The 27,762-nt window shown below is 37.6% G+C and overlaps 2 protein-coding genes across 3 annotated transcripts; both read right to left on the bottom strand.

Annotated features, from left to right (window-relative positions):
* Positions 1 to 4,774: 4,774 nt before the first annotated feature.
* nars1 (asparaginyl-tRNA synthetase 1) lies at positions 4,775 to 20,861 on the bottom strand. Of its 2 annotated transcripts, none has more exons than XM_051938310.1 (15): positions 20,682 to 20,861; positions 16,735 to 16,817; positions 16,577 to 16,642; positions 15,646 to 15,738; positions 15,460 to 15,549; positions 14,140 to 14,218; positions 13,435 to 13,505; positions 13,032 to 13,118; positions 12,437 to 12,658; positions 10,580 to 10,779; positions 9,832 to 9,967; positions 8,496 to 8,609; positions 7,483 to 7,614; positions 6,573 to 6,704; positions 4,775 to 5,754 (listed from the first exon to the last, which is right to left on the bottom strand). In XM_051938310.1, the coding sequence occupies exons 1-15, from the start codon at positions 20,701 to 20,703 to the stop codon at positions 5,623 to 5,625; spliced, it is 1,659 nt and encodes a 552-aa protein (XP_051794270.1). In that variant the 5' UTR covers positions 20,704 to 20,861; the 3' UTR covers positions 4,775 to 5,622. The 2 variants fall into 2 exon arrangements, with proteins under 2 accessions (XP_051794270.1, XP_051794269.1); XM_051938309.1 differs by having other exon boundaries at positions 20,661 to 20,861.
* An 872-nt stretch (positions 20,862 to 21,733) lies between these two features.
* On the bottom strand, positions 21,734 to 26,914 carry LOC127530803 (tripartite motif-containing protein 16-like). The gene is made up of 2 exons (XM_051938316.1): positions 25,795 to 26,914; positions 21,734 to 22,655 (listed from the first exon to the last, which is right to left on the bottom strand). The coding sequence occupies exons 1-2, from the start codon at positions 26,743 to 26,745 to the stop codon at positions 22,146 to 22,148; spliced, it is 1,461 nt and encodes a 486-aa protein (XP_051794276.1). The 5' UTR covers positions 26,746 to 26,914; the 3' UTR covers positions 21,734 to 22,145.
* Positions 26,915 to 27,762: the final 848 nt, after the last annotated feature.

The raw sequence follows: 27,762 nt of genomic DNA on the forward strand, positions 1-27,762 counted from the left end.
GTTAACATCAACCAGTGTGTATTCAGTGTACATTTACTGCTTCTCTGTGTATTTTTAGTGTTTTTATGTATATATATATTTTGCTACATTCCTGTGTATTTTTTTCTGGTTTTAATGCATTTTTCAGTCACTTTTCCTGTTTTTTGTGTATTTGTTATTTAAACTGGTTTTCTGTGTATTTTTACTACATTTCTATATCGTTTTAATTACATTTCTATGTATTTCTTACTGATTTTCTGTGTAATTTTTTACTTGTTTCTGTGTATTGTTCCTAGTTATTTGTGTATATTTACTGTTTCTCTGTATATTTTAGCATTTTTCTGTGTATTTTTGTACAGATTTTCTGTGCATTTTTACTATATTTCTGTTTTTAACCATATTTCTGTGAATTTTTCCTAATTTGCTGTGTATTTTTTATTGCTTTTGTGTATTTTTTACTACATTCCTTCTGTTTTCTATGGAGTTTTCACTTTTTTCTGTGTATTTTTCCGAGTTTTCTGTGTATATTTACTGCTTCTCTGTATATTTTAGTGTTTCTCTGTATATTTTTCAAAGAAATTTTCTTTGTATTTTTACTATATTTCTGTTTTTAACCACATTTCTATATATTTTTCCTGATTTGCTGTGTATTTTGTTATTGCTTTTGTGTATTTTTTTTTACTACATTCCTCCTTTTTTCTGATTTTCTATGGATTTTTTTACTGTGTATTTTTCCGAGTTTTCTGTGCTTATTTACTGCTTATCTGTATAGTTTTCACTGTTTGGGCCTTTCTATATTTACTTTTTTACTATGCAGTTGGTATTTTGGTGTTTCCGGTCTGATTCTTCCGCACTGCGTCCAGCTTGACGCAGAGCCCTTGTCTGAATATGTCGTCACGCATTCGTCAGTCAAAATTAAACACCGGCCTCGCCCACCCTGTGGCGATCACGCCCCCAGAGATCCTCAATCAGCTCAAACTTTCACCGTTTAACTCAGTTTTGGCCTCGAGAAGAAGAAATAAAATGAAGATACTGCATCAGTGAAACGACTAATCCGAGCTTTACTTTGAAAAGGTGTATGTGAACAGTGGAGGAAGAGTGTGGGAATTCAGACCTGCAACCACAGGGAGCAAAGTTTAAGAGGCTAAAAGTAAAACTCTGCAGTTACTGATTAATAAATTACATCATTTTTGCTCAGTAACATTTAATCGACATTTTACCCACAAATAACACAAAATATGAGACATTAAAGTCGAATAAACTGTAAATTTCTGAATTTATTAGTAACTTACCTGCAAAATTCCACTCATTTATGTCTAACTTTTACATCAGTAGATGTAGAATGAGCCGCTCCAGAGCTTTCATGATGTGTGAGGTAAAGGCAATAGTAGTCATTTAGTTCAGCTGAATATTTGATGTTTGGTACAGGATATGTCTTCCAACATGGTTGTTTCAGAACTGAGAAGCTCCTCACTGCATCAGCTACAGTTAAAGAAGTTGTTGCAGCTGAAATGTTTTCATCACTGCAGTAATTATCCAAAGGAAGGCTTCTACCTGTTTGTTTAATTAAATCCAGGTGGCAACTTTTTTGTTTTTTTGGCCAGGCAGTGAATTTTCCTCTCACCTTTTGATACACAACATGGGTCAAAAGTGACCCAAATTCAATGGAAAATGGGAATCTCATAAACCACGTTTTGCATCAGAAGGTTTATTCATTTGCTCTGTATGTAAACAGTCTGCAGTTCAGTCAAATAGTGCTGTTAGTTTGGCCAAACTTTTTAAAAAGACATGCAGAATAAAGTGACTTTTCATTAAATTTCACACATTTTTGCTTAGATTTTGATTATTTTTCCAGACAAAACCAAAAATCTAATAATAAATAACAATAAAAATAATTAAAGGAATGATAGAAAGCTGAAAATCTGACAATTTTTTCTACTTTGACAGTTCCCTGCTCTGGTAAACACGATGTATTTTTTGGTATAATTTCATAAATACAACAAACCTTTAAAACCCAGGAGCAGATGTTGGTGTTCAGAGGTTTCAGAGATTCACAACGCTTCTGGATCACAATGATATTTCATAGATATTGTTAATTATTGTTCTTTTAATGATGGAAAGTTAATTTAAAAAAGTCTTTTCTGTCTTCAAACTGTGAAACACCAACATTTTTCTGATGAAAAACTGATCTGCTGGCATCAAAGTGATATATTGAGAAAGTTTTTCCATAAAAAAGCATTCAAACGACTAAAACGCTGATTATACTCCCTTGTTTAGGTGCATTCACACATTCATGGAGGTATAATTGTTGTATTTCTACTTTTGTATTCTGTAGGACTCCACTTACAGGACTCTTCATTCTGTTCCATTTAAATGGAAACTAAACTCTTAACTCTTTTAACAGTGAAGTGTCTGATTACTTTTGAACGACTGTAATTTGGACACAGGTTGTGAAAAGGTTTCTATCGTCTTTACGTCTTTCAATTTTAACCTAAAACTTTCCCAGACTAAAGCTGACATTTGGCACTTATCCTTTACAGTTTCCATTATTTTATTTCAAACTTAATGTTCTAAAGCTTACCAAGTTAAACAGCCAAAAAATATGGAATCGTCCAAATATTTCTGGTCAAAACTAAATTTAGCAAATTTTCCTTTGATTCTGGTTCTAAAAGCAACCAGCAGGCAAATAATCTGAATATTTTAATGAAGCATCAGCAGTCAGGTTGTATTAAATGTGAATTAAAAATGGAAAGAACTTATTTTAATCAAAACAAATTGAAATAATGAATTTAAACTGGTATAAAAGTGAGTTTTACAGTGAACAGTGGCAGCTGGAGTTCTTCAAGAGGAAGATTTCACAGAGAATTTCCTTCTGAGCAGCGTTTTATAAACAAGGAAGCTGTTTTTCTTTTTTAATTGTTGAAACCAGTTTTTCCAGAACTACCAGCTGCATTTCCTTCTTCCTCGAAGACTCTTTTTACGAGAAAGAAGCAGAACGTCGACGAAGAACTTTGTTTAAAGACACAAAGAAAGAAAACAGAATCATACCGGCCTCTGTTTTTTTCCATCAACTTCGTGTTAGTACACTCAGCCCCTAGTGGTCAGTGGATGAACTGCAAGCTAACTATTTAAGCCGTAAATGTTAAACTTGATTTAAAAATAATTTCATAATTTTTTAAAAATAGTTTACTATCATAGTGCGTTAAATGACTGTATGCATTTTTAACCTTTCAACAGATGTGGTATAATGATATTTTAGTGCTACTTTAAGGACTTTCTTGCATAATTTAGACCTACTAAAGTAAAATTACAAAATTTTAGAAATTGAAATTGCATTTGAGTTTACTTACTTAGAAAGTGTGCAACAATCAGTCTTTTGTTACTTTTTTATGCATCTAAAGTGGTTTTACACTCTAAATTTACTGCAAAATGTATGACAAGTTTATTTGAACATATACATAATTTATGGTTTATTTCAGTGCGGCAACTAAACTATTTTAAAATCTACTTTTACAAGTTTAGGATTTTCAGTTGTGCCAGTACTGCCATTGTAACGTTACTGCAGCGAATATTTCCTACATAATGTTGATTTTCAGTTTTTGTAGTAAAAGTTTAGAAATAACAGTTGGTCATTATATTTATAGGATTTGTTATCTGATGTAAAATGAGACAAACTCTTTAAATAAATGAAAAAACACCTGAAAAAAATCCCAAAAATGAGAATATGTATATTCAAACACACAGTATTAATATATTTTTGCATATATCTAGTGATGTACTATAAAAGGTCCTTTTGTCTCTGAATTTGTTTCATTCTATTGTGCCACATTTTATTCAAAATAAAGCTTCAACATTTTTTATGGCTTTTATGAATAAAATAAAATCCGAATTGGTGAAAACGGCCAAAAGAGTCCCACAAGGTTCAATCCTGGGGCCTCTGCTGTTCACACTCTATGTAGATAGCATTTTCTCCGTTTGTGTTCCTCATGTAAACATTTCTGCAGATGACAACTGTGTACTTTTGTGTACATTTTGCTGTTTAATCCCTTCACTGCTTTCCTTTCAATGCACTTAATACATGATCACCAGGGCTAAAAGTACTGCGTGTAACAACCTTTTCATATAAAGTTTAAAAATATGTAGGAATTTGCACCAATGAGAATCTGACTTTTTTTTCTTTTTTTTTTACAAAATCGAACTGGTAGTGAAATTAGGACTGAAAATGTTTTTTTTTTTTACAGGAATAAATCATGTTTCTTACTACATTGTAGAAAAAAAGCCATCTGACATTTCTGATTTTCTAAAAGCTTTAGACACTGTTAAGGATTCTGCAATAAGATTTATCACTGGATTATTTCAAACCAAGACCCTGTTTTTATCTATTTATACATAAGGTCTTGAGTGTTGCTTTCTTTTCATTCTTAAAAAACACATTAAAATGATTTTATTGCACTACAGGCATTGTGTTTTCTGAAATAACCTGCAAACAAAGATTTAATAAAACAGTTCTTTTTATCTTGAACATACAATTCTGGTGTTTAATTTCACCTTATTTTGCTTCCAACTGTTCTTTAGTTGATTTTGGTTTAATTCTAAATGCTCAGATTTCTTGGACAATTTTATGAACTTTGCCATTTGATATTCTATTTCTACGGTTATTTAAGAGTCTCATTTGTGCACCAATGACTTTAATTTGAAACAAGGCCTCCATACCTCTATGTATTCCCAGTTTAAATAAAGTTTGAATGAATAAATAACCAGAAGGCACACTAAAGAACACCCTCATACACCCATGCTTGGTTCACATTTTATTTAAGTGCAGTTTATTGAGTAGAAGTTTATTAACTTTCAGATGACGAGGCAGAACAAGCACAGTAAGACCCCCTGAGGTCGGACACGAATGTCACATCCTGAAACCGCCCACGGTTTTATTTCTACCTTTGATTTCCAGACGAAGCTCAGCTTTCCTTTCAAGAAAACAAAAGTGTGCAGAAGTTGTAGATTTGGTGATGCAAGTTGGAAATAAACTTCATTCAGCTGCAGGAAAAGATTCAGAGATCTCGTAATTATCCTTTTCTACCGCATGTTTTCGGTATGTGTGAATGAATGTTTGTGTTTTTTACATCTATATTCTGTTTGTTCAGAATAAATGAGTACTTTTGTGATTCGTCTTCAAAAACCTGACATGAAATCGACATTTTAAAGGCTTGATGTGACCATCATAGGCAAACTTAAAGGGAAAGTCAAACCCTAATGGCATATATGGGTGAAAAAAGAAGAATTTAAAGTGGAAAAGGTTCTTATTTTGCGCTATTGAACATTCAAAACCTGGACTTGCAGATACCGTACACTTACAACTGTTTAATTTGGCCTAAATGACTCAACCATTGAGCATCTGCAGGGAGACAGAAATGATCCGATTTTACTTTTAGTCACAGAATGAATGAGGAGGAAGCCGTGAGATTTGAGGCTGCAGGTGGATTTTCCAGCTCTGACACATGATGGAGCTCACTAGGAAGATTTTAGCGCTTCGGAAACAGGAAATAAAACCGCTAAAAGGGACGAAACTATGAGTTGTGTTGTTTGATTTCGCCTGCAGCGCTTCTTTTTGATGGTCTGGTTGTACTGACTGAGGGAGCTTGTTCACGGCCGGCAGCGCTGGATGAACCGGGGGTAAAGGCAGACGTCTCTGATGTGGTGTCTGTTCAGGAGCCACGTGAGGAAACGCTCGAGGCCGAGACCGTAACCTCCATGAGGACACGTGCCGTACTTCCTCTGAAACACAAAAACACAGCAAAGCTTCATTAACACCTGTGTACCACACGTACAAAATACACAAACACAGGTACAGTTAAAGAAGAGAGAGCTGGAGGAAGCTGAAATTAAAAGTCAACTTTGACGTCTGTGCAAGTATACAACTAAATAAACAGGAAATTGTACTACTCGAATACACAGATCTACTCAATGTTAAGTTTATGAGTATTTTTATACTTAGAAATGGTAGCAGCATCAGTTTTGGTGATGTAGAAAGTTGTTTTTATCTGTAAAAGGCAAACTTTCTTAGTTATGTGGAACCTTACATCCTTGTGAGTGATGACAATTGACTACAGCTGCTGACTCCTCTGAGTCAGTTTAAATAGGAACCATTTCATCCACTCAGACTCAAACACAGACTTCTCTGCTGTAGTCCAATGAGAGGATGAAATAGTTGCTATTTAAATTGGCTCAGAGTCAGCAGCTGTAGTCAATCATCACTCACAACAATGAAAGAGGCCATGAAACCAAGAAAACTGGCCTTTACTGACAAACAAAGCTTGAGATATCACCAAAACCGATACTACAAGTTTCAGAGATAAATGTTTAAACCAAAAACTGACTCTGAAGAACAATGACTCATCCTGTTCCCTTGGTTTGTCACATATGAAACCCTGGAAGTCTAAACTGGTGTTTTAGAGACTAATGCTCAGCCATTAATTTAACAACTTATTCTACTTCTGATATATAATAAACCGGATTTCATTTCTAATCGTATCTCGGCTGAGGTGCAAAAAGATCAAAACAAACAAACCCAGAAGTCAAACAGGTTTGGTTACCTGGTCGGTGTACCAGTAGTAAGGAGTCGGGTCGATTCCCTCCCTCTTGTAACCGTCCAGCAGCTCCTCGGCGTCCCAGATACGCATCGAACCTCCGACGATCTCACCGACGTTTGGCATCAACACATCAACCTGCAAATGACAGATGGAAATTCAGTGATTTCACACATCTTAATTTTTACGCCAGAGAAAGGCCTTTATTGTTGAAGTTAAATGTTTTTTTTACAAAGATGCTGGATGAGATTTTGGTAAAAAGGCTCTTCATTGGTTCTGCTGCTTTAGTAAATTCACAATAATCCAAATTTCTACATCACATTTTCTACTATAATTAACCATTCTTTTATTTTCCGTCTAGTGAAGCCAACGTCCTGCAGATATTTCACATCAAACTTCTTCCTGGTTTCTAACTTAAAGTCTAACAGAAGCAGGAAGCTCAATACAACAAAAAAGCTATTATTATTATTATTAGCTTTAGCTAAAAAAGCTAAAGCTAATAAATGTAATAAACATATTATTAATTACTTTGCCCTGAATAATTAAATATGAAATGCTGAAAAACTACATGATTAATCAAGAAGCTTCCTGTCCTCTCTGCAGATAAATATATTTTTCAACTATTTCTGTATTTTTGCAGGTTCAGCACACAATTAATAGTAATTGTTGCAGAGCTAGCTCAAAGCTAATTTGCATCTCCTGTCTCTGGACAGGTATGAAAACAGAAAATAACTACAACATCATAAACACAACCTTAAATGTCCATCAGTGTGAGACCATAAATAAAATCAGTAAACACGATAAATAAAAGAAAATCATTGGCAGTTTTATGCTAAATTCGGTCAAACTGTGAGTTTTAATCACTGCTAAGCTTCCTAAACTTCTACTGAACCAGTCGGATCCCTGAGTTTCGTACCGACTCGGTGAGGCGTCTGTCGTCGGCACAGCGCTGCATGTAGAAGGACTTGATCTCGGCTGGGAAGCGACAGAGCAGGATGGTCTCGTTGATGGAGTCGGTCATCAGCCTCTCTGGAGCCTCTGGGATGTCCTGAGAGAGAGAAAAGTCACGACTAAAGCCTCAAATCCATCAAAAACAAAGGATTTCATTTATAAAGAGTCAAAATGTGAGTCCAAGTTGATAAAGACAGACATGAGGAAACATTTCTTCAACCTCGTTAACGTCAAAATAAATGCATTAAAATCAAACTAAATATTATCAGTGACGAGCAGAATAACGGATGCTCTGCTACAACATCTTGAATCAGGAGCTTTTTAAAGTGTTCCAGGTGTAGTTAACAGTAAATACAGCAGCACCACCTACAGGGGAATCTGAAAAACTGCAGGCCTCCTTCTCAACTTAAACTCTCAGATATTTGAGAACGTAAAACAACCACTTCAAAGGAGAAATTCACTAATTTTACAAGAAGAAACTGCTGCTTTTCAGCGGCTCTGACAGGTTTTTTTCTAAAGCCAAGTGATGTTTTCTGTTATCTCGCCAAGTGGACGAAACTTATTCAATAGAAAACCTGTTTTACAAGCTGGAGATGTGGACTTTGGAGATAAACACAGAAAATGGAGAGAATATGATGAAAACATGATATTCAGGTGGACTAGAAGTGTAAGATCCACTGTTGTTGGAAATTGAGGGACTGAAAGTCTGGAAATCTTGGACTAATTTTGACTCTTCTTCTCGTAACCCTTTTGAAAATATGTCTAAAACTGTTTTTTATACATAAAAAAGAAAAGAAACATTTCATCTGTTGCTTTTATGGTATTTCATCACTGTTTGGCTGTTTGCTTTTAATCCTGTTTGTTATTCCGTTCATCTGACTAACCCAGCTTTAAAAGAGTATTTTCAGAGAACCTTCCCTGCAGTAACTAAAGATGAAGCGTGTTTTATAAATTCTGACAGATGTGCTCGGTCGTCACCTCTCCAAACTCGTAGTAGGAGCCGTCGTCCTTCTTGATGTCGTGCTCTTTCAGCCACTCGATGGCTTCGCTGTAGTTCATCCTCTTGAACGGCCTCTTGGGGGGTTTGAAGTTCTGGAAAAACATCATCGACACTTCTGTCAGAATTACCGTCCATCACTGCCGTTTAAAACGGACCCAGAAAGAAGAATTCTGCTCGATACTTCATCATAGACTACGAATGTTTGAAATCCAAACTACAGTTCAAAATCCTTTATTTCCATTGACCCACTTTCAGCAGTTTCTTTTGCAAATTGAACAGCAACATCTGAGGAACTATTAAAGATAAAAACCTGAAACTTTCAGTTATTTCTCATCATGTCACCGATTCAGAATTTGGAAACTGCAGAATACTGTTTTACTTGGACCAGACTATCGACCAACGTGTTTGTTTTTGTGCTACAACTTGTCCAACCTGCTCAAAACCAACTTTATTTTCATTTTCCTGATCAAACATTTCATATTTAAAATATTCCATCATTGTGACGTGAAGCTACATGTGGTTCACAAAATATCACGAGTTGTTCGGAGTTTTTCATGACGGCTTCAATTCAGATTACTTTTTTTAATATCCCAAGTGCAATTCATGCATGTAAGTTTGTGTCCTCAGTATCCTCGTGTTCTTCTGTTTTTGTGATATTATATACTTCAGTCGGAGTTCCGTTTCTACGGATCGCAAAAGTCGGATTTTGGGAGAAAATGGAAACAAGGTGGTTCCATGCATCACGATATCGATCAGTTCCACAGAAAAGTCATGAAAACCAACAACTTTCATGCATGTATGAATCAGATTTATGTTTGGGAGCCATAATGAAGGGCAACAAGTCAGTGAATAACAACCTGTTTGAATATAACGACTAAACGCCATACATCGTAAACCGAGGACCCGCCTATAAACACAAACGACGTGAGGACGAAACACCGTAGGTCGAAGATGCTGTGAACTGAGGATCCACTTCTTTCATTTATTGTCGTGTTTTCTTGCTGCTGTGATGTTGTAAATTTCCCCTAATAAAGGATATTCTATTCTATTCTAATTTCAGTTCACCAATCAGAGATTATTGATCTACTTGTCCAATATTCCAGGTTCTGAATCAATAACATGATGAGAAATAACAGAGAAAATATCAGGTTTTTATCTTCAATAGTTCTTCAGATGTTATTCAAACAAACTCAGATTTCAAAGTGAGAAAAAAACCTGCTGAAAGTGGGTCGAAAGGCAACAAATACGACACTTTTGGAAAACGCCCGGCACGTAAAGCTGTCTGTTCTGATCAACAGATCAACCGTTGCTCACCGGGTTGATGTCGTAGAGCAGCTGAGCAGCAGGAGACTTGAGCACTCGGTCCACGACGTCACAAACCAGGTCCTCCAGCCTGTTCAGCAGATCCTCAAACGTCATGAAGGGACACTCGGCCTCGATGTGAGTGTACCTGAACGTGAAGAGAAAATGTTTATGTACGTAAATAAGTAATAAACGGCTCAATCACTATGTGTACCGTACACGTTACTGCAGATTTTTGATAGTAAACAACCAAAACAACAGCAAACAGGATGGGAAAATGTATCTGCAACAACAACTACGGCTGTCACAAGTCCAAAATTCTCATTGTTTTAAATAATTTTAAACCTTTCATCAAAGTGCTTTAACAGGCTAACAGACAGCTGTATGTTAGTCCCATGAAGTGCTCTAGAAACCCATGAAATACACAAACAACACTGATCATGGTTTAGTTTGCAAAGTGAACATTTTTAAGACTTTATCGTTTGTTACTACTAACTTTGCATTGCTTCCTTGTCTTTGCAGTGTGTATGTTAAGGAAAAGACAAAGTTGTTAATAGTAGGACGCTGCTTTGTCCGATTATATAGTAATAATAATATTTTTACATCCAGGAGACTCAGAATTTACTTTTGCTTTTGTTTTAATTCCTAAACAAACAGAAGGAAAAAAACGGACATGAAAAACTCAAATAATTCGCACTTTCAGCCAGTGTTAACACTTTAGTTTCTACACAAAACGGCTGTGTGAAGTGGCCTAACTTACTCGGACAGGTGTCTACGGGTGCGGGACTGCTCGGCTCGGTACGACTGGGCGATGCAGAAGGTGTCTCCCAGGGCAGGTATGCAGGTCTCCAGGTAGAGCTGGGAGGACTGGGTCAGGTACGCCTGCTCGCCAAAGTAGTTCAGGTTGAAGAGCGTTGATCCGCCTTCCACCTGAGTCTGCACCAGGGTTGGAGGAAAGATCTACAACCAGGGAAACAACCAACCAAAGCATGACTACAGAGCTATTAACCCATAGAGCCATCCTATTCCCTACGATTTTGACAAGGAAAACAATGGGGTACGTTAAGTTCTTGCTAGTGCTAATCCCATATTTCCTTCTGCTGCAGAATTGCGAGGAACCTCAACGGGAAAGTGACCTACGAAGGTTCCTTAAAAAAGTTCTCATCCTCACCAGAAAACGTCACAAATTGTTTGTGTGCTACTTTTAAACAGTCTCCTTTAACTCCAGTGCAATTGACCCACCAATATTCCGGTATCGCTATCCCTTCGTGGAAAAAGATCCCATCCTGAGCCTCCAGACACTCAACAGCATGCACGACTTCATCACTGAAAATGCCAACCACACAAGTGAGATCTGCACCGTAGTCCCCATTAATGGTTTGACTCATTGGCAAAAAGTCAATCATGAGCGATCCCTTGCTGTCCTGAAACCCAGGAAACATCACTTTGCCGACTTCCGTCACTACCTTGAACTTTTCGGGAGCTGACAAACTGTTGTGCTTCTACAATTTAGTTTAAAGTGGTAAACAAACATCTCACACTGGGTCACAAATCTACTGTCCTTGAAACTTCCACTCTCCTCAACGTCTGATCTGGTGTCAACATTCAGGGCATCCATCTTTCCGACAGTTTACTCATCCCCATGGTGTCCCGTCAACCGGTATGAACTGAGACAACACCGATGTGAAGGCTTTCTGTTAGGTGTTGGACAGTCACACGTCTATTATCCATGACCATGTGATGAATGGCGTCCACTTGATCGTCCATATTCGCTGATTTTGGGTCATATTTGGTGCTCTTCCTGTCCCGCCCAGTTAAATAAGACGAGTCCTCAAGTGTGTCTGTGTGGATTTCTTTGGGGGTCATTCCCCTTTAATCAAGATACTTAATCAAAACTCTGGCTTCTTCCTTGTCCATTTATCTACTGATATTCAAATGGTGTCGTCTACAAAGAAATGACACCAAACATTTCAGTTTATAGGGGAGTGATGTAAAGCTTTATAACATACATTGATGGCCTAAAAGGGGAGTTATGCCCCTTGTTTCCAGGTAAGGCCAAGAACTTTTGGATTTTTTTGAACGCTTTAATGGGCTGATAACTCGGCAACGTTTCACATCTCATGTCTTAAAGGGCTTCAAAGAGAAAAACCCATCTGCTGTTTTGGTTCAATGTTTTTTGCTAATGAGATTTGACAAACTTTAGCATCACAGCTTCTTCCTTTCTCTACTTTCTAAAAGCAAAAACTTCCCACACCCCAGGAACTTTGGTAGAAAGCAACTCAACACTGTCTGTTTAGGTTCTTGAAGATATTTCTTCTCCTATCCAAGAGGCTTCATCAGTTTTAGTCAGATTTAGCTCTGACTTCCTTATTGTCCATTTTTCACTCTAACGCACAGATGTTTTAAGGGTCACCAGCAAAGAAATGCCAACATTTGAGTTTGTTCTAGTCGTAGTTCAGGTAGAACTGGAGAAGCCTCTTGGATGAGAGATGGAATGCCTTCAAGAACCAAAAAAGAGAAGTCCCATTGCTTTCTACTGAAGCTCCAATGATTACCCAGACCTTGATAACTTAGAATCTACCCAGACATAGCACTCTCTACAATCACTTTGCGTTACCTCGTAGTATCCACGGCTGAAGAAGTGGTCCCTGAAGCACTGCGTGACGGTGGATCGGACCCGGAGGATCTTGGAGACGTTCTCTCCTCTGATCAGCATGTGCCGGTTGTTCAGCTGGACGTCCACGTCCGACTCTTCGTTCAGCAGGTTGTCGGCGCCGCCTGCTGGAGCTAAACCGATCAGCTCCCAGAAGTCGCAGTGCAGCTCGTGACCTCCAGGAGCCTGAGAGAGGAGATAAAACTCAATGAAACTCAATGAACACCTGATTCATGTGGATGTGCTGCATCCGTCCTGCTTTATTACCGCTTAGAGGGTCATTCCACCTCAATTCAACAAGGTCCTGCTTGACCATCTCATATTTGTCAGATTTCACAAAGTAAAATATAGGTTCCTGGGAAACATTAGTTTTCCAGTTAAAGATTCTTAAAGAAGGCGGGTCATGTTGATTTTTGTGTCAATCTGTGGATCAATGTTTGAAGAGCCATAACTTGAGAAATAATGAAAGTAGAGTCCTGAAATTTTGTAGGCTTACCGATAGGTACATGTGCTATATAGTATATCTCGGTAGTTCAGCTCTCTGGTTTCATGTTTTTACCTGTTTTCCTTCAGGAACTGGAGTGACGGTGCCGTACAGAGCGACTGTACTCTCCGTGGACAACATCAAACCGTTGTAGCACTGGCACTAAACACGAGAGAATAGACTTCAGTCAACCACAAGCACAAAAATTTAGCAAAATCAAAGTTTTGATTATGAATTTTATCTGCCTAACCAGTCACATTTGGTTTGGATCAATCATTTTCTTTTAGTTTCAATTCTGCACCATTAAAGAACAACATTTTTTGATAGCTGGGCCTTGGTTGTCCAAAATCTTTTTAAAATTACAGTGGCAAAACTGTCTGAAGTTGAATTACTACATACAAACACGAACAACTGCAGTACAGTGATGGCATTAGCCAAAAAAGAGTTTAAAAAAAAATGAGTAGTTTTAAAGCTGTACCAGCTGATCCGACAGAACACTCTGGAGGAAACCGGTTCCATCTCTAAGAACAATGAACATCAGGTTCTTTCCTAGAAGAGACAAACAAAACAAACATCAAATTAAAGCTTTAATGTGGTGCTGGCTTTATTATTTGTTGTCTTATTTGTTGTAAGGACAAAAATTAATATTCTCATGTGGTAAAAACATCATGAAGGTAAAAACAAAATCATGGATGGAGTTCTGAGACGGAACAAGAAGGTCTGATCTGCACTTTGAGGTATACGACTTCTATAAGTTACATTAAAAACTCGTTTGACAGAGAGTGTGTAACCCAAGTGGTGTTGTATGTCATTTTTTAATTGAATATTCCAACTTAAGATGTGTCCCTATTCAGGAGTAACATCCTGCAATCTGACCGTACATGTGCCACATTGGATGTTAGGTTTATTTAGTCGACAGTCATCAGCATAATGATGAAACCAAACATTATGGATTGGAGTGAAGTTACAGAGTTCAGCATGCAAAACATGTTTATGTGATCACACGACGAGATGAGCCGATGTGGGCCGAAGGCGGAGGGAAGACGGTAACGCCGCATATGCTTTCCGCCCGGTAATGTCTGACGGTTTGGGGGGGGGGCGCGAATATTCGGATACCAAAATTAATATCCGGATACCGCCGTAGCGAACGAATATTCGGGTCCAGCCCTACTGTTTTCCTCACCTTGTCTCCTGAGGCGATGAACCCACCCGAACACTTTGACTCTCTGACCTCTCTTTGCCTCCAGTTGATGGATTTTAACCTGACAAAGAAAATTATCCTTAGATTACCTACAAGAAAATGTAAAACTGCATTCGTAGAAAAGCTTTTAAGGTTATTTCTATTGGTTGTGTAACTGAAGACGACATTTAAGAAGAGCTTTGTTTTGAAGATGCAAAAATCACACAAAGCATTACGAATACATGAAAGAAAATTATAGTTCATTAGTAAAAAGAAAATAAATGCATAAAAGAAATTACACAGATTTTTTCCAATATGACTAATAAGGCCAGAAAAGGCCAACATGTAACATTACAGTGACGACATATCATTTCATTTAAGTTTGTCTGATAAAGCATTCATAGGTACAACGCTTATATTAAAAAACACATTTATTACAGATTTCAAATGTCTTTCTTGAAGCATAATATCCAGTCTTTTGTGCTTTAAGCTTCAGATCGAACAACAAAAACCCTTTCTTAAAAACTCCCTAAAAAACTTGCTTACATCTGGAACCATTTATTTATCATTTGGACACTTTCTTCTACCAAATTTTATGGCTGTTAGAGTTCTATTTCTGGAGATACTGAACCTTTAAATTGGCTTCCCAGTTAAGACGGTTTAGTAAAGGTTCAGATATTAACATTTTCAGCTCTGAAAACATCTGAAATTTCTGCAAAAAATATTTTATTTTACTTAGTTTTGGGTCCCAAATAACAAGTAAGTGACCATTAACTGACCGTTAAGTGTGAGATTGTCTTAATTTTCTTTTATGCATAGAATAAATTACAGAACACCTTTAAAAAAATAAAGTTGATTACGAAAGAAAATAGTTATAAATATATAGTAGTTCATCATCAGCATATAAGGAACTTTATAGTCTTAAATCAGCTTAATTTTGTGGAAATGAATTAGTGAGACCTCAATATGGGAATTAAACTAATGACTGTTTTTTGTTTGTGTCTTTGTGTTTGTGTTGGTTTTATTTTTTAAATTTCAAGGCTTCCAACTCACCTCTTGGGATCATATTTGTGTCCAAAGCTAATATATACCTTATTTGCAGGCTGTTTTATCTGTAGAGACTTGCAGGACAAAGTCTTTTGTACTTTACCAAACAACAGCATCCTGCACATATCAGCTATAAATGGTCAAATGTTTCTTGGTGGTCAATTTAGGTTTACACTTGTGATCCAATCGCCCAAGACACCATATAAAACCAAGTGTAAAGAGGTACTTTCAGGTCAGATTTAACAGTTAAAACAGTATGACAGGTGAAATACTGACCGTCTGGGGCTCAGGCAGGCTCGGATCATTAACGATGACGATCTTCTTGGCTTCTTCCAGGTTCTTCTCTCTCCTCTCGTTGTCCTCGGCCTGTACGCCAAACACGGAGGCATTTAAAGTCGTATAATTTATGCCGTAAACATCACAAAGTTGTCCAGAAACACCTCTGTAACCTGGAGCACGAACCTCCTTCTTGTCTTTGGCGTCGCTCTTTATCTGCTCGCGGTTGAAGGCCTTCTTCGCGTTTTTCATCTGGGTCTTGGAAATCACCGCCCAGCGCTGAAGATGACGACAATAAAAAGAAAAGCACAAATAAAAAACAGTGAATTAATGGTTAATACAAGCAAAATATACTTATTAAGTTTAATTCCCTTACTGAGGTCTTGCTAACACCATTAATTTACTAAAATTAAGCAGATTTAAGACTATGAAGTGCTCACATGCAAAATCTGAGCTCCTTATATGCTGATGATGAACTAATATGTATTTATAATTCTGTTTTCTTTAGGATTCAACTTAATTTTTAAAGGTGTTCCATAATTAATCAAACTAAAATAAAAATATCTCACATTTAACAAACAATTAATAAAGGAAATATATTAAATGTGTGTATTTATGCATTAGTTTGAGGCACTTTTTTGTTATTTCAGACCAAAAACTAAGTTTGGTAAAATATTTGTGCTGAATTTTTAGACTTTCAGACCGGGGGATTTTAGTATTTTCATGATCACTAAACAACCTTAAGTGGGAAACCAATTTAAAGGCTCAACATCTCCACAAATATTACTCTAAGTCATAAAATTAGTTGATCATACAGTAAAAAAAAAAAAGTTTTTGTAGTGGATCTGAATGATTAAATGCTTCCAGACAATAATGCAAAAGGCAGAAGGTTCCAGTTTCTTTTTTAAAATTCGCCCTGTGAGCGTTTAATTCTCAAAATTAAGCCTCAATATTTACAGAACTTAGTTTCAGATCCCAAATAACAAATAAGCAAACTCGAGGCAACACATTTCCTCAGTTCTGTCTCATTTAACACATTCTGACTCTGATTTAAAAAACAAAACAGTTAACTGTGTACATGAGGGTTAAAATCAGAAAAAAACATTTTTTTACCAACCTCTCCTTCCTTCTGAGACTCCACATACAGAGTGGGGAATGGCTCCTTCCCAACAAACAACAAAGCCTGACAGGAATGAATCAGAAACAGACAGATTACGATGAAGAATCCCAATAACATGAAGGTTGAACACCACATCTGGAATAAACATCGCTGACCTTTAGGGCAGTTTTGAAGGGTTTCTGCTCGGTGCCGTCTCCATCCTGGTCGCTGCCACATTTATCCGAAACGTACAGCTCACCTGAAAAACAGAAAAAGTTATTTTTAATCAACATTTAGTCCAGTTTGAGAGCCCACAAACTACAATTTAGAGCTATTTTAGAAAATACTCAGTCTGTGATTTGATATAAGAACCAGCAAATTCAAGTAAGAAAGCCTGAAGTGTTGTTTTTGTCAATAAAAATACAGATAATTTACTTGTAGCTCTTAATATTAACAAAATGTTGGTGATGTGACCAACGGAAAACTCCAGTTTGGGTTTATTAGTCGGTCAAAAGTGACATAAGAAGATTGAAGAAATCAGAGAGACCTGATAATTATGGTAAAGAAGGTGGTTCCCTGAACATTACACCCAAACTGGGTCATTAAATTACACTTATTATGGCAAAGTAACTTCCTCATTTCATTAATCTGGGGTTGGACTGGTTCATGGTAGACGGTTGATGTCCACAGTTGCATTTTTCTGTTTTTGGAGCATGTAAAAATGAGAGTTTTATTGTAAGTAATCAACATTTACTGCTTTTATGTTGCTCTAACACTCCTCTAGGAAGGTTCTATACAAGCTTTTAGGACTATTTGAGCTCCAGTTCATCTAAAAGCAGGAGAATTTGGCTGCTGCCACTCAAGGTTCCTTCCAAAGCCACCAGGGGAAAACCAGTTCTGTTTGGACTTTGAAACTGAAGCATCTTCCATTCACTTGTTTTACAGATCAGACTGCAGTCAGTTTAGTTTCTTGTCTAACCAGTTTGTTTTCCGTCCTGACATGTAAGGTGTGAAGGACGCATCTGACGTGTGAAAATGCAGATGTGGAGATTAATCTGCAAAACGCAGCGATTCAAGGACGTGAAAAGAAAAGTGAAAGAAAATACTGTGAATTGTGCGAGCTGTTCACAAATCAAAAGGTTGGTGGTTCAACACCCAGAAAATGAATCCAAGATATTAAAAAATCCTTAAGCACAGTTTATCATTTAGTCATAGCACAGCCCACAAACACAGCTGGTTTCAGTCACTTCATGTCGAGTAAATGGTGTCAATGAATTACAAATTAAAGACAGAAGATCTAGTTCACAAACTTCACCACTGAGGGTATGTATACTCGTAAGATGGCATGTCCGTATTTTCCTGCAATTAAAAAACACAACTGGTGGGTTTTGATGCCCCTATGCCGAGTTTCTTCGCGGTGATGACGGCGACTAAAACAAAGCAGATTACATGAACAAAATCTCCACTACTAATGAAGATGACATAATTTAAATGCCACTGTTTTGTATGAGATTCTCTCTAAAACAGGGTTGTCAGATTAATTTTATTTCAGATTCCACATTCAGTCCAATTTGATCTCAAGTGAGCAGTAAAATCACAGCATAATAATCTACAAATAACTGCAAATCTTTCCTTTGATGAAGTGCAAAAAAAAAAAAAACACGTTTTGAAAACGCTCACATTTAAGGAATTATCTTTTTTACAAAACATCACGAACAACCTGAACTTTCTTAAGAAAAATAAATTCACTTTCAACAACATTATGCCTCAGTTTATCACTTACATATTAAAGATCAGAGTGTCTATAAAGGAACCCAAAATTTAGTCACAGCTATCTGGAACCGAACGATATCGTATCTTACTTTAGGATCAAAAATGAAAAGTCAGAAAAAAGAAAAAAAAAAAACGACAAAAACAAGACAAAACATTACAAAAATGAGGCAAAAAATTACAAGAGACAAAAAAGTTACAAAGTAACCATAAAACAACAAAAACGAGACAAAGAATTACATAAGAACAACAAAAACAACAAACAAGACAAAAAATGACAAAAGCGAGAAACGAAAAAAGCAGACAAACAACACAAGCAAGACAAAAACAAAATGACAAAAATGAGAAACAAAACAGTGAATAAAGCAAAACACAAAATGACAAAAATTCAGACAAAAAAACACAAGCGAGACAAAAAAGGCAACACAAAACGATAAAAACAGACAAAAAAGTCAAATAAAGACAAAAATGTAAAATATTACAAAAACAAGCAAAAACATTACAAAAATGACACAAAATAACAAAAGAACAATGAATGATTACAGATTACGTGTTTCTGGACAACTTTGTGATGTTTGTGGTTATGTGAAAGCACTTAAACCTAAAAATGAGAAAAACATTCAAATAAAAAACATCAACAACTAAAACTACACAGTGGATGTCAAAAGAACCGCTCTGATCCGCCTGTGAGGCTCCAATTCTGATTTAAAACTTTTATGAAACACCTTGAGGAAAGTCTTTGTCCATTTGGTTTCCTTCTCACCGAGTTTATTTCCACCACAGACACATCTACATCCTATTAAACATTACATTTAGTTTGATTTAAGCATTGTCTTTTCACAAGTCTACATGTTGTGTAGTCAGATTTGTGGGAAGCTGCAGGTCAGACTACAGCATGAATTCCCTACAGATGTGAAAATGAAGCATAAATGAGGCAAAAAAAATAATAATAATTAAAAGAAAAGACACTTTAGACCAGCGGTGTCAAACATGCAAAGAACGACTTTGAAAAAAATCACAGAGAAGACACTGAACGTCGTGCAGTGTAACGAATCAGCAGCTTTGGTTCAACAGAGTTTGGCTGGGTGGAACCCTGTTGTTGATGCACTGCCACCACTTTTATGTGTTTTTATTTTATTATGTACAAATTTTATACATTTAAAAGGCAGGGGGACGACTTAACCTTCTTTCTTAATAGTTCTTATTTAGTTTGTATGATGTGGTGGCAGGATTACTACACAGATGTGGACACAAATGTAAATTTAAACTAGTTTCTACATCTTGACGAGCTGTTTTGCTCATAAAATTAAATACTACATTGTTCAGTTCCAGACACCTGTGATTAAATGTAGAAACACTGTGATCTCTAAGTTGTAATGTACTAATTACATTCATTTTTAAGGGATTCCAGGTTGCTCATGATTTGTAAAAAGATATTTCAAAAAATGTGAACATTTTCAGAATGTTTGTGGAATTTTTTTTTTTTTTCACTAAAACAAATGGAAACATCTGGATTTGTGGTTCTTTTTAGGTTATTATGCTGCGATTTCACTTGAGATAAAATTGGGTAGTAATTAGTTCTCATCCCCGTACACATTGGAAATATTATTACTACCACTTTATTGTTATTTTATTACCATTACTATGTTTATTGCTACATAAGCTGCTGAATTCCCCCTGGCGTGGGGAGAAGTAAAGGACTATCTTATCTTATTTATCTTAATTAAAAAGAGCAGCATTTTTATGCTAAAATCATTTCATAAGCATCACAAATAAAAGCACCAAAGCCCAGTGTCTGGTGGGGTACACTTGACTTTATATTTAGTATATAGACCTGCATTTACTCCTCTTCTGTCCTTGGATTTCATCATATGACACATTTAGCTCAATTTAGCAAACTCAACGTTTTTACCGCATTAAAGTGAAATACATCGTGTTCCAAAAGGGCTTGGACAGCTGGCTCTTTAACAAGCTCCACTTACAGTAAAATCATTTTAAAAACATCATCTATTTCATCCACTGACAGTCATTTTTTAACTGACTGACGCAACCAGGTAGCAAACTGACAGCTGTCACTGCTAACCGTTAGCTTCCATTCATTCTGCGCGGGAGGTGCAGAATAAGAGCCGAGCTTCAGGTTCAGTAACTGTGTACATATGCTCCATTTGAGCGGACATCGATCACAAACAATCAGAAATCATCTTCAGGGAGCAAGCTAACGGCTAACATCACCCCAACTGATGCAATAACCGAGACACACACATGTACCTGGAAGCTAGCTAACCAGCTAGCCGGCTAGCTAGCTTAGACTAGGCTGAATTTTCTTCCTTACCCACTGAGACTTGTCCCACACCTTTTGTTATCTCCGTCGCCATGTCGGACCTGATGCAACAGCAGTTCGTTGGAGAATTATTTTATAGAAAAAAGCTGTAAATGAAGCCGGAAAAGCGCCCGCCGCCGCTGTCTACTCAGCCTGACACGCAGCTTTACATCAGCCGCAGGGTGCTACAAGCTAATGAAGCTGCCTGGTCTGGTGTCGCTTCTGGAGACAGTGCGCCTGCGCAGATTGGCGAACGCGGTGACGTCACGTGTGCAACGGCAAATCTGATTGGCGGCCTTCCGTTATCAGTAAGTATACACTAGAAATGTAATTTTATTTATTTAAAACTATTTTACTCAACCAAAATTAAATATTAGCTTGACAGAGTTTATATTTTCCTCACTATTGTTGTCATTAGATATTAATATTGTTCACCAAAAACAGAATTCCTTGATAAAGTGCACGTTTTTTTGTTGTTGTTTACGAATAAACAAACTGATTGACTACAACAGCGGGAAAAGGCGAGATATTAATAATTAAAAACATAGAAGCTGCTCTATGATATAAAATTGATTAATTTAAAGCAGTGGAAACAATATGCTGACTCCACTTTTGTGTGATATCAAAACAATAAAACCTTGTGCTTTATATATATTTTGTACATTTAAAAACTCTGTTTTCCAACTTCGGGATTAATCTGTGCCATGTTAGTACTTCTTTATCAGTATAGATTGTGTAATAAGCTTTCAGAGTGCTGCTGCTGTGATGATTTTTTTTTAGCATTTTCTTTTTTTCTCAGTGTAGGTATGTGCTATGTGTAATGTCATGGGATATGTGCAATAATGTTATGTAATTGTTGTTGAGTGGCATTGTTTGTTGTCATTGTGGCTCTCGAGGCATTTGTGGCACAGTTGTGAAGCCCCAGACAAATTTCCTCAAGTGGGACAATAAAGTGTAACGTATTGTATTTCTACTCTAGTGTCCATACCAACAATATGTGCAGTATTGTTATTTTCCACATCCAGAGGTTTTTGTGCAATCAATATTCAAAATGCAAATGATTTAACATGTAAACAGTAGATAAATCTGATGAAGAACAAAGGGTTTTATTATACATTTAATGGTGAGATTAGTAGAATGTTGTTAACATTACAGTATACACATAAATCAAGCTGCACAGATCAATAAACAAATCAATAATCAAATCAAAACCAAACCAACAGGAAAAAGATTATATATGATCAAAGCAATTACAGAACAATATGAGCATCCCAATAATAATCTTTCACATAATCAAAGATGTTCAATTTAATATGTCGTTTATGTGCTTTGTATTATCATTTTTAAATCATATCATGTTGTTATTTCTTATAAACAACTTTCAGAAACAATCCTGACTGGCAGAAAATAAGAGGCATGTGCTTCTTACTGTTTTTTTTGTCATGGCACAGATTTAATCAAGAAACACCCTCCAGATAACTTGCATGACTTTTGTCTTCATGTGTTTGAAAGTTTGCAGATTTCAGCAGAAGAACCGTCATATAAACCAAACCCAAGACAGACTGACTGATCGCTTCCTACATTACCTCTGTGGATTAAAGTCATGGCGTCAGTGATGCTGTAGAAGGACAGAGTCCTCTTCTTGTAAGTTCCACCATAACTGTCTATAACTACACTCTGATCCAGACAAACTCCGATTCTGGAGGACGGAGGACCTGAGACAGGAGTTCTGGAGTTGTTGTGTCTGAATTCATAACCATCAGAGAAACACCGTAATGCCCAGGACACCTTATTGCTTCCAAATGCACTTTCTGCTCCTGATCTGCTGATACTTTTTGATGAGACGGCTATAAAAACACTACTTCCCTTCCACTCCACCTCCCAGTAACAAGGGCCAGCCGTACTCTCTCTACACAACACCTGATACCAGTCAGTGAATCTGTCTGGATGATCTCTACCTAAGGGTTTATGAGCAAAACTATATGTAGCTCTGAATCTATCCTCTACCTTGATGCACCAATGTGCTGTATCTGTATCCAGTGAGGTTTGACAGGAATATTTTAAGAGTTTATCTCTGATCTTTCGATCTGCTTGTGACAGCAAAACCCCCACTTCAGCGTTTATCTGTGAGCTCTCGGTCGACTCTTCTCTCAGAACGTCCTGAGGTTTATCCATGGCGTCCGACACAGCCGAGTCTGTAGCTTCACTGAGACGCCCCAGCAGGGTGTAGTTCTGCAGAAACTGGATGTGGTCATCTGTTTGTGAGAGCAGCTCCAGCTCAGAGCTTCTCCTCCTCAGCTCGGCCATCTCCTGCTGCAGCACCTTCACGCCTTCTTCCTTCTCTCTGATCCTCTGCTGGATCTTCTCTCGATTCTCTGCCAGCTCTCGTTGCTTGTCGTTCCTTTCTGCTGCAGCTGAAACTGTATCATGACCTCTATGTTCATCCAAGGAGCACAGATAACAGATACACTGCTGATCAGTGCGGCAGAAAATCTTCATCACCTCATTGTGACGAGAGCAGATGTTTTCTTCAAGCTTCCTGGACGGGTCGACCAGTTTGTGTTTCTTAAATGCAGCGACATCATAGTGAGGCTGGAGGTGTTGGTCACAGTAAGAGACCAGACACTGCAGACAGGACTTGACAGCTTTCAGTTTCCTCCCAGTGCAGAAATCACAGGACACATCTCCAGGTCCAGCATAGCAGAGATCAGTGGAAGCAGCTTTAGGTCTGGTCTTCTTCACTTCCTCCACTAAATCTGCCATCACGGTGTTTCTCACCAGGTCAGGCCTCGGTCTGAACGTCTGTCTGCACTGAGGACAGCTGTGAGTTTCCTTCTGATCCTCTTCATCCCAGTAGCTTCTAATACAGTTCATACAGTAGCTGTGTCCACAGGGAATAGTCACCGGATCCTTCAGTAGATCCAAACAGATCGAACAGCCCAGTTTCTCCTGCTCCATTTTGTGGAAAACACCCAAAGCAGTCTGTCAGCCTTCCTCTTCCTGGATGGGTGGAGTTCAGAGTCCATAAACAGCAGCCTGGTCACATGAGTCAGTCCTTCTCTGGAGATCAGATCAAATCAAATCAAATCAAATGCATTCGTTACATTCAGTTTCCCGTGGTTCAGTCAGTGCACAGTAAAAGGAAGTAAGTGTTTCTTTGAACTGAGTTCATGACTTGTCATCTGCAGTGGAACAGTGACATCTGGTGGCAGACTGGAGTTACAGCAGCTGAGCACTGACACAAACATCATGGCTTCAGTCCCAAATGTGTGCAGTAAAACTCATGTTCATCAACAGATTTGAAGACAAACACAACCTTTAGTGATTCAGCTTCTGTCTCTTTCTTATAACAATAAAAGTAAATATCAGATGTAGATATGAAGCCTCGTGTTAACGGCTGGATTTCATCCTCGAGTTTTACCAGGACAACTTTTAAATGTCAGATTTTGTATGATTATAGTTTTCAGACTGGATTTCATTCATACATAAATATCAATTATATGTTTTTCTGTTTTATGCCGCATTAATTATGCATCACTTTGTATGTATGATCTATGTTTCTCATCATACATGTATACCAGTGTGTGTTCTGTGTTTCCTTACCCCCCCTCTGTTCTGACTTTGTTCCTCTCAGCCCACAGGTCAGCAGTAGATGGTTCCTCATATGAGTCGGGTTCTGCTCAAGGTTTGTTCCTGTTTAAAGGGAGTTTTTTCTTGCTGCTGTTGCCTCATTGTTCAGATCATTTGGGTTCTGTAAAGCATCTTGAGACAATCTGAAGTGTAATTGCTGCTCTATAAATAAAACTGAATTGTTCTTCACTCCTGAAACTAAAGTTAGGAGGGTTTTCCTCCATAAGAACTGCTGCATTGTGATCAAGTTTCAGTTAAAAACATAAATTCTAGCTTGTGCTTTTTAATAAAATCACTGATCAGGAATGATTTATTCACCAAAGATCTAATATTTAAAAGACCTAAATTTGGTTTATTTACAATGCAAAGGTAAAGAAAAAACATTTAAACTTTAAAATACAAAACACAGCAGGACAAAAATGAACCAAAAACAGAATGCTTTGAAACAAGTTCACACACATTTTTTTCCATTTAATTCATGAATAATCTGAACTTATTGACTACAAAGGCAGAAAAAGACATTAGAGGCTACTTTATAATATAAAACTGATTAATTTAAAGCAGTGGAAAAATATGTTTTCTACATGTTCCAAGGAGACTGAATGACATTTCTGGAACATTTTACTTAAAAAAACAAACTGTATCGTTAGTAGATTGTCGCTAACATCACAGTATACACATAAACCAGCTGTACAGATCAATAAACAAATCAATAATCAAACCAAAACTGTTACAACAGACAATAGATTATATTTGATCAAAGCAGTTAGAGAACAATCCAAACATCCAGTAATAATCTGTCACATAATCAAAGAAGTTCAATTTAACATGTTGTGTTTTTAAAAAAAAAAAAATCATGTCCTGCTGTTATTTCTTATAAACATCAACTTTAAGATACAATCCTGACTGACAGGAAAAAAGAGACAAATGTTAATTATTGTTGTTGGGTGAAGACTCAGATTTAAAACAAGAAACACCCTCCAGATAACTTCCATGACTTTTGTCTTTATGTGTTTGAAAGTTTGCAGATTTCAGCAGAAGAACCGTCATATAAACCAAACCCAAGACAGACCTGCCAATCATAACATATATTAACTTTGTGGAGTAAAGTCATGGCGTCAGTGATGCTGTAGAAGGACAGAGTCCTCTTCTTGTAAGTTCCACCGTAACCGTTTCCAACTACACTCTGATCCAGACAAACTCCGATTCTGGAGGACGGAGGACCTGAGACAGGAGTTCTGGAGTTGTTGTGTCTGAATTCATAACCACCAGAGAAACACTGTAAAGACCAGGACTTGTCATTGTTTCCAAATGCACTTTCTGCTCCTGCTCTGCTGATACTTTTTGATGAGACAGCTATAAAAACACTACTTCCCTTCCACTCCACCTCCCAGTAACAACTGTCAGTCGTACTCTCTCTACACAACACCTGATACCAGTCAGTGAATCTGTCTGGATGATCTCTACCTAAGGGTTTAGTAGTAAAATTAAACGTAGCTCTGAATCTATCCTCTACCTTGATGCAGTAATGTGCCGTATTTGGATCCAGTGTGGTTTGACAGGAATATTTCAAGAGATCATCTCTGATCTTTCGATCTCCTTCTGACAGCAAAACCCCCACTTCAGCGTTCATCTGTGAGCTCTCGGTCGACTCTTCTCTCAGAACGTCCTGAGGTTTATCCGTGGCGTCCGACACAGCCGAGTCTGTAGCTTCACTGAGACGCCCCAGCAGGGTGTAGTTCTGCAGAAACTGGATGTGGTCATCTGTTTGTGAGAGCAGCTCCAGCTCAGAGCTTCTCCTCCTCAGCTCGGCCATCTCCTGCTGCAGCACCTTCACGCCTTCTTCCTTCTCTCTGATCCTCTGCTGGATCTTCTCTCGATTCTCTGCCAGCTCTCGTTGCTTGTCGTTCCTTTCTGCTGCAGCTGAAACTGTATCATGACCTCTATGTTCATCCAAGGAGCACAGATAACAGATACACTGCTGATCAGTGCGGCAGAAAATCTCCATCATCTTATCATGACGAGAGCAGATGTTCTCTTCAAGCTTCCTGGACGGGTTGACTAGTTTGTGTTTCTTGAAAGCAGGAGATTGATAGTGAGGCTGGAGGTGTTGGTCACAATAAGAGACCAGACACTGCAGACAGGACTTGACAGCTTTCAGTTTCCTCCCAGTGCAGAAATCACAGGACACATCTCCAGGTCCAGCATAGCAGAGATCAATAGAAGCAGCTTTAGGTCTGGTCTTCTTCACTTCCTCCACTAAATCTGCCATCACGGTGTTTCTCACCAGGTCAGGCCTCGGTCTGAACGTCTGTCTGCACTGAGGACAGCTGTGAGTTTCCTTCTGATCCTCTTCATCCCAGTAGCTTCTAATACAGTTCATACAGTAGCTGTGTCCACAGGGAATAGTCACCGGATCCTTCAGTAGATCCAAACAGATCGAACAGCCCAGTTTCTCCTGCTCCATTTTGTGGAAAACACCCAAAGCAGTCTGTCAGCCTTCCTCTTCCTGGATGGGTGGAGTTCAGAGTCCATAAACAGCAGCCTGGTCACATGAGTCAGTCCTTCTCTGGAGATCAGATCAAATCAAATCAAATCAAATCAAATCAAATCAAATGCATTTGTTACATTCAGTTTCCCGTGGTTCAGTCAGTGCACAGTAAAAGGAAGTAAGTGTTTCTTTGAACTGAGTTCATGACTTGTCATCTGCAGTGGAACAGTGACATCTGGTGGCAGACTGGAGTTACAGCAGCTGTGAGCACTGACACAAACATCATGGCTTCAGTCCCAAATGTGTGCAGTAAAACTCATGTTCATCAACAGATTTGAAGACAAACACAACCTTTAGTGATTCAGCTTCTGTCTCTTTCTTATAACAATAAAAGTAAATATCAGATGTAGATATGAAGCCTCGTGTTAACGGCTGGATTTGATCCTCGAGTTTTACCAGGACAACTTTTGAATGTCAGATTTTGTATGATTATAGTTTTAAGGCTGTTTTTTATTCATACATAAATATCAATTATATGTTTTTTGTTTTATGCCGCATTAATTATGCATCACTTTGTATGTATGATCTATGTTTCTCATCATACATGTATACCAGTGTGTGTTCTGTGTTTCCTTGCCCCCCTCTGTTCTGACTTTGTTCCTCTCAGCCCACAGGTCAGCAGTAGATGGTTCCTCATATGAGTCGGGTTCTGCTCAAGGTTTGTTCCTGTTTAAAGGGAGTTTTTTCTTGCTGCTGTTGCCTCATTGTTCAGATCATTTGGGTTCTGTAAAGCATCTTGAGACAATCTGAAGTGTAATTGCTGCTCTATAAATAAAACTGAATTGTTCTTCACTCCTGAAACTAAAGTTAGGAGGGTTTTCCTCCATAAGAACTGCTGCATTGTGATCAAGTTTCAGTTAAAAACATAAAATCTAGCTTGTACTTTTTAATAAAATCACTGATCAGGAATGATTTATTCACCAAAGATCGAAT

This window comes from Acanthochromis polyacanthus, chromosome 18 (assembly GCF_021347895.1).
Source record: "Acanthochromis polyacanthus isolate Apoly-LR-REF ecotype Palm Island chromosome 18, KAUST_Apoly_ChrSc, whole genome shotgun sequence".
Lineage (NCBI taxonomy): Eukaryota > Metazoa > Chordata > Actinopteri > Pomacentridae > Acanthochromis > Acanthochromis polyacanthus.

Coding starts and splice junctions, on each gene's coding strand:
- nars1 (XM_051938309.1), bottom strand. CDS start 20,703: ATGGCGACGGAGATAACAAAAGGTGTGGGACAAGTCTCAGTGG. Junction 8,610..9,831: donor TGCTCTACGACATCAACCCG/GTGAGCAACGGT, acceptor ATGTTTTTCCAG/AACTTCAAACCCCCCAAGAG. Junction 5,755..6,572: donor ACTACTGGTACACCGACCAG/GTAACCAAACCT, acceptor TTTGTGTTTCAG/AGGAAGTACGGCACGTGTCC.
- LOC127530803 (XM_051938316.1), bottom strand. CDS start 26,745: ATGGAGCAGGAGAAACTGGGCTGTTCGATCTGTTTGGATCTACTGAAG. Junction 22,656..25,794: donor CGGCACATTACTGCATCAAG/GTAGAGGATAGA, acceptor TGGTGCATCAAG/GTAGAGGATAGATTCAGAGC.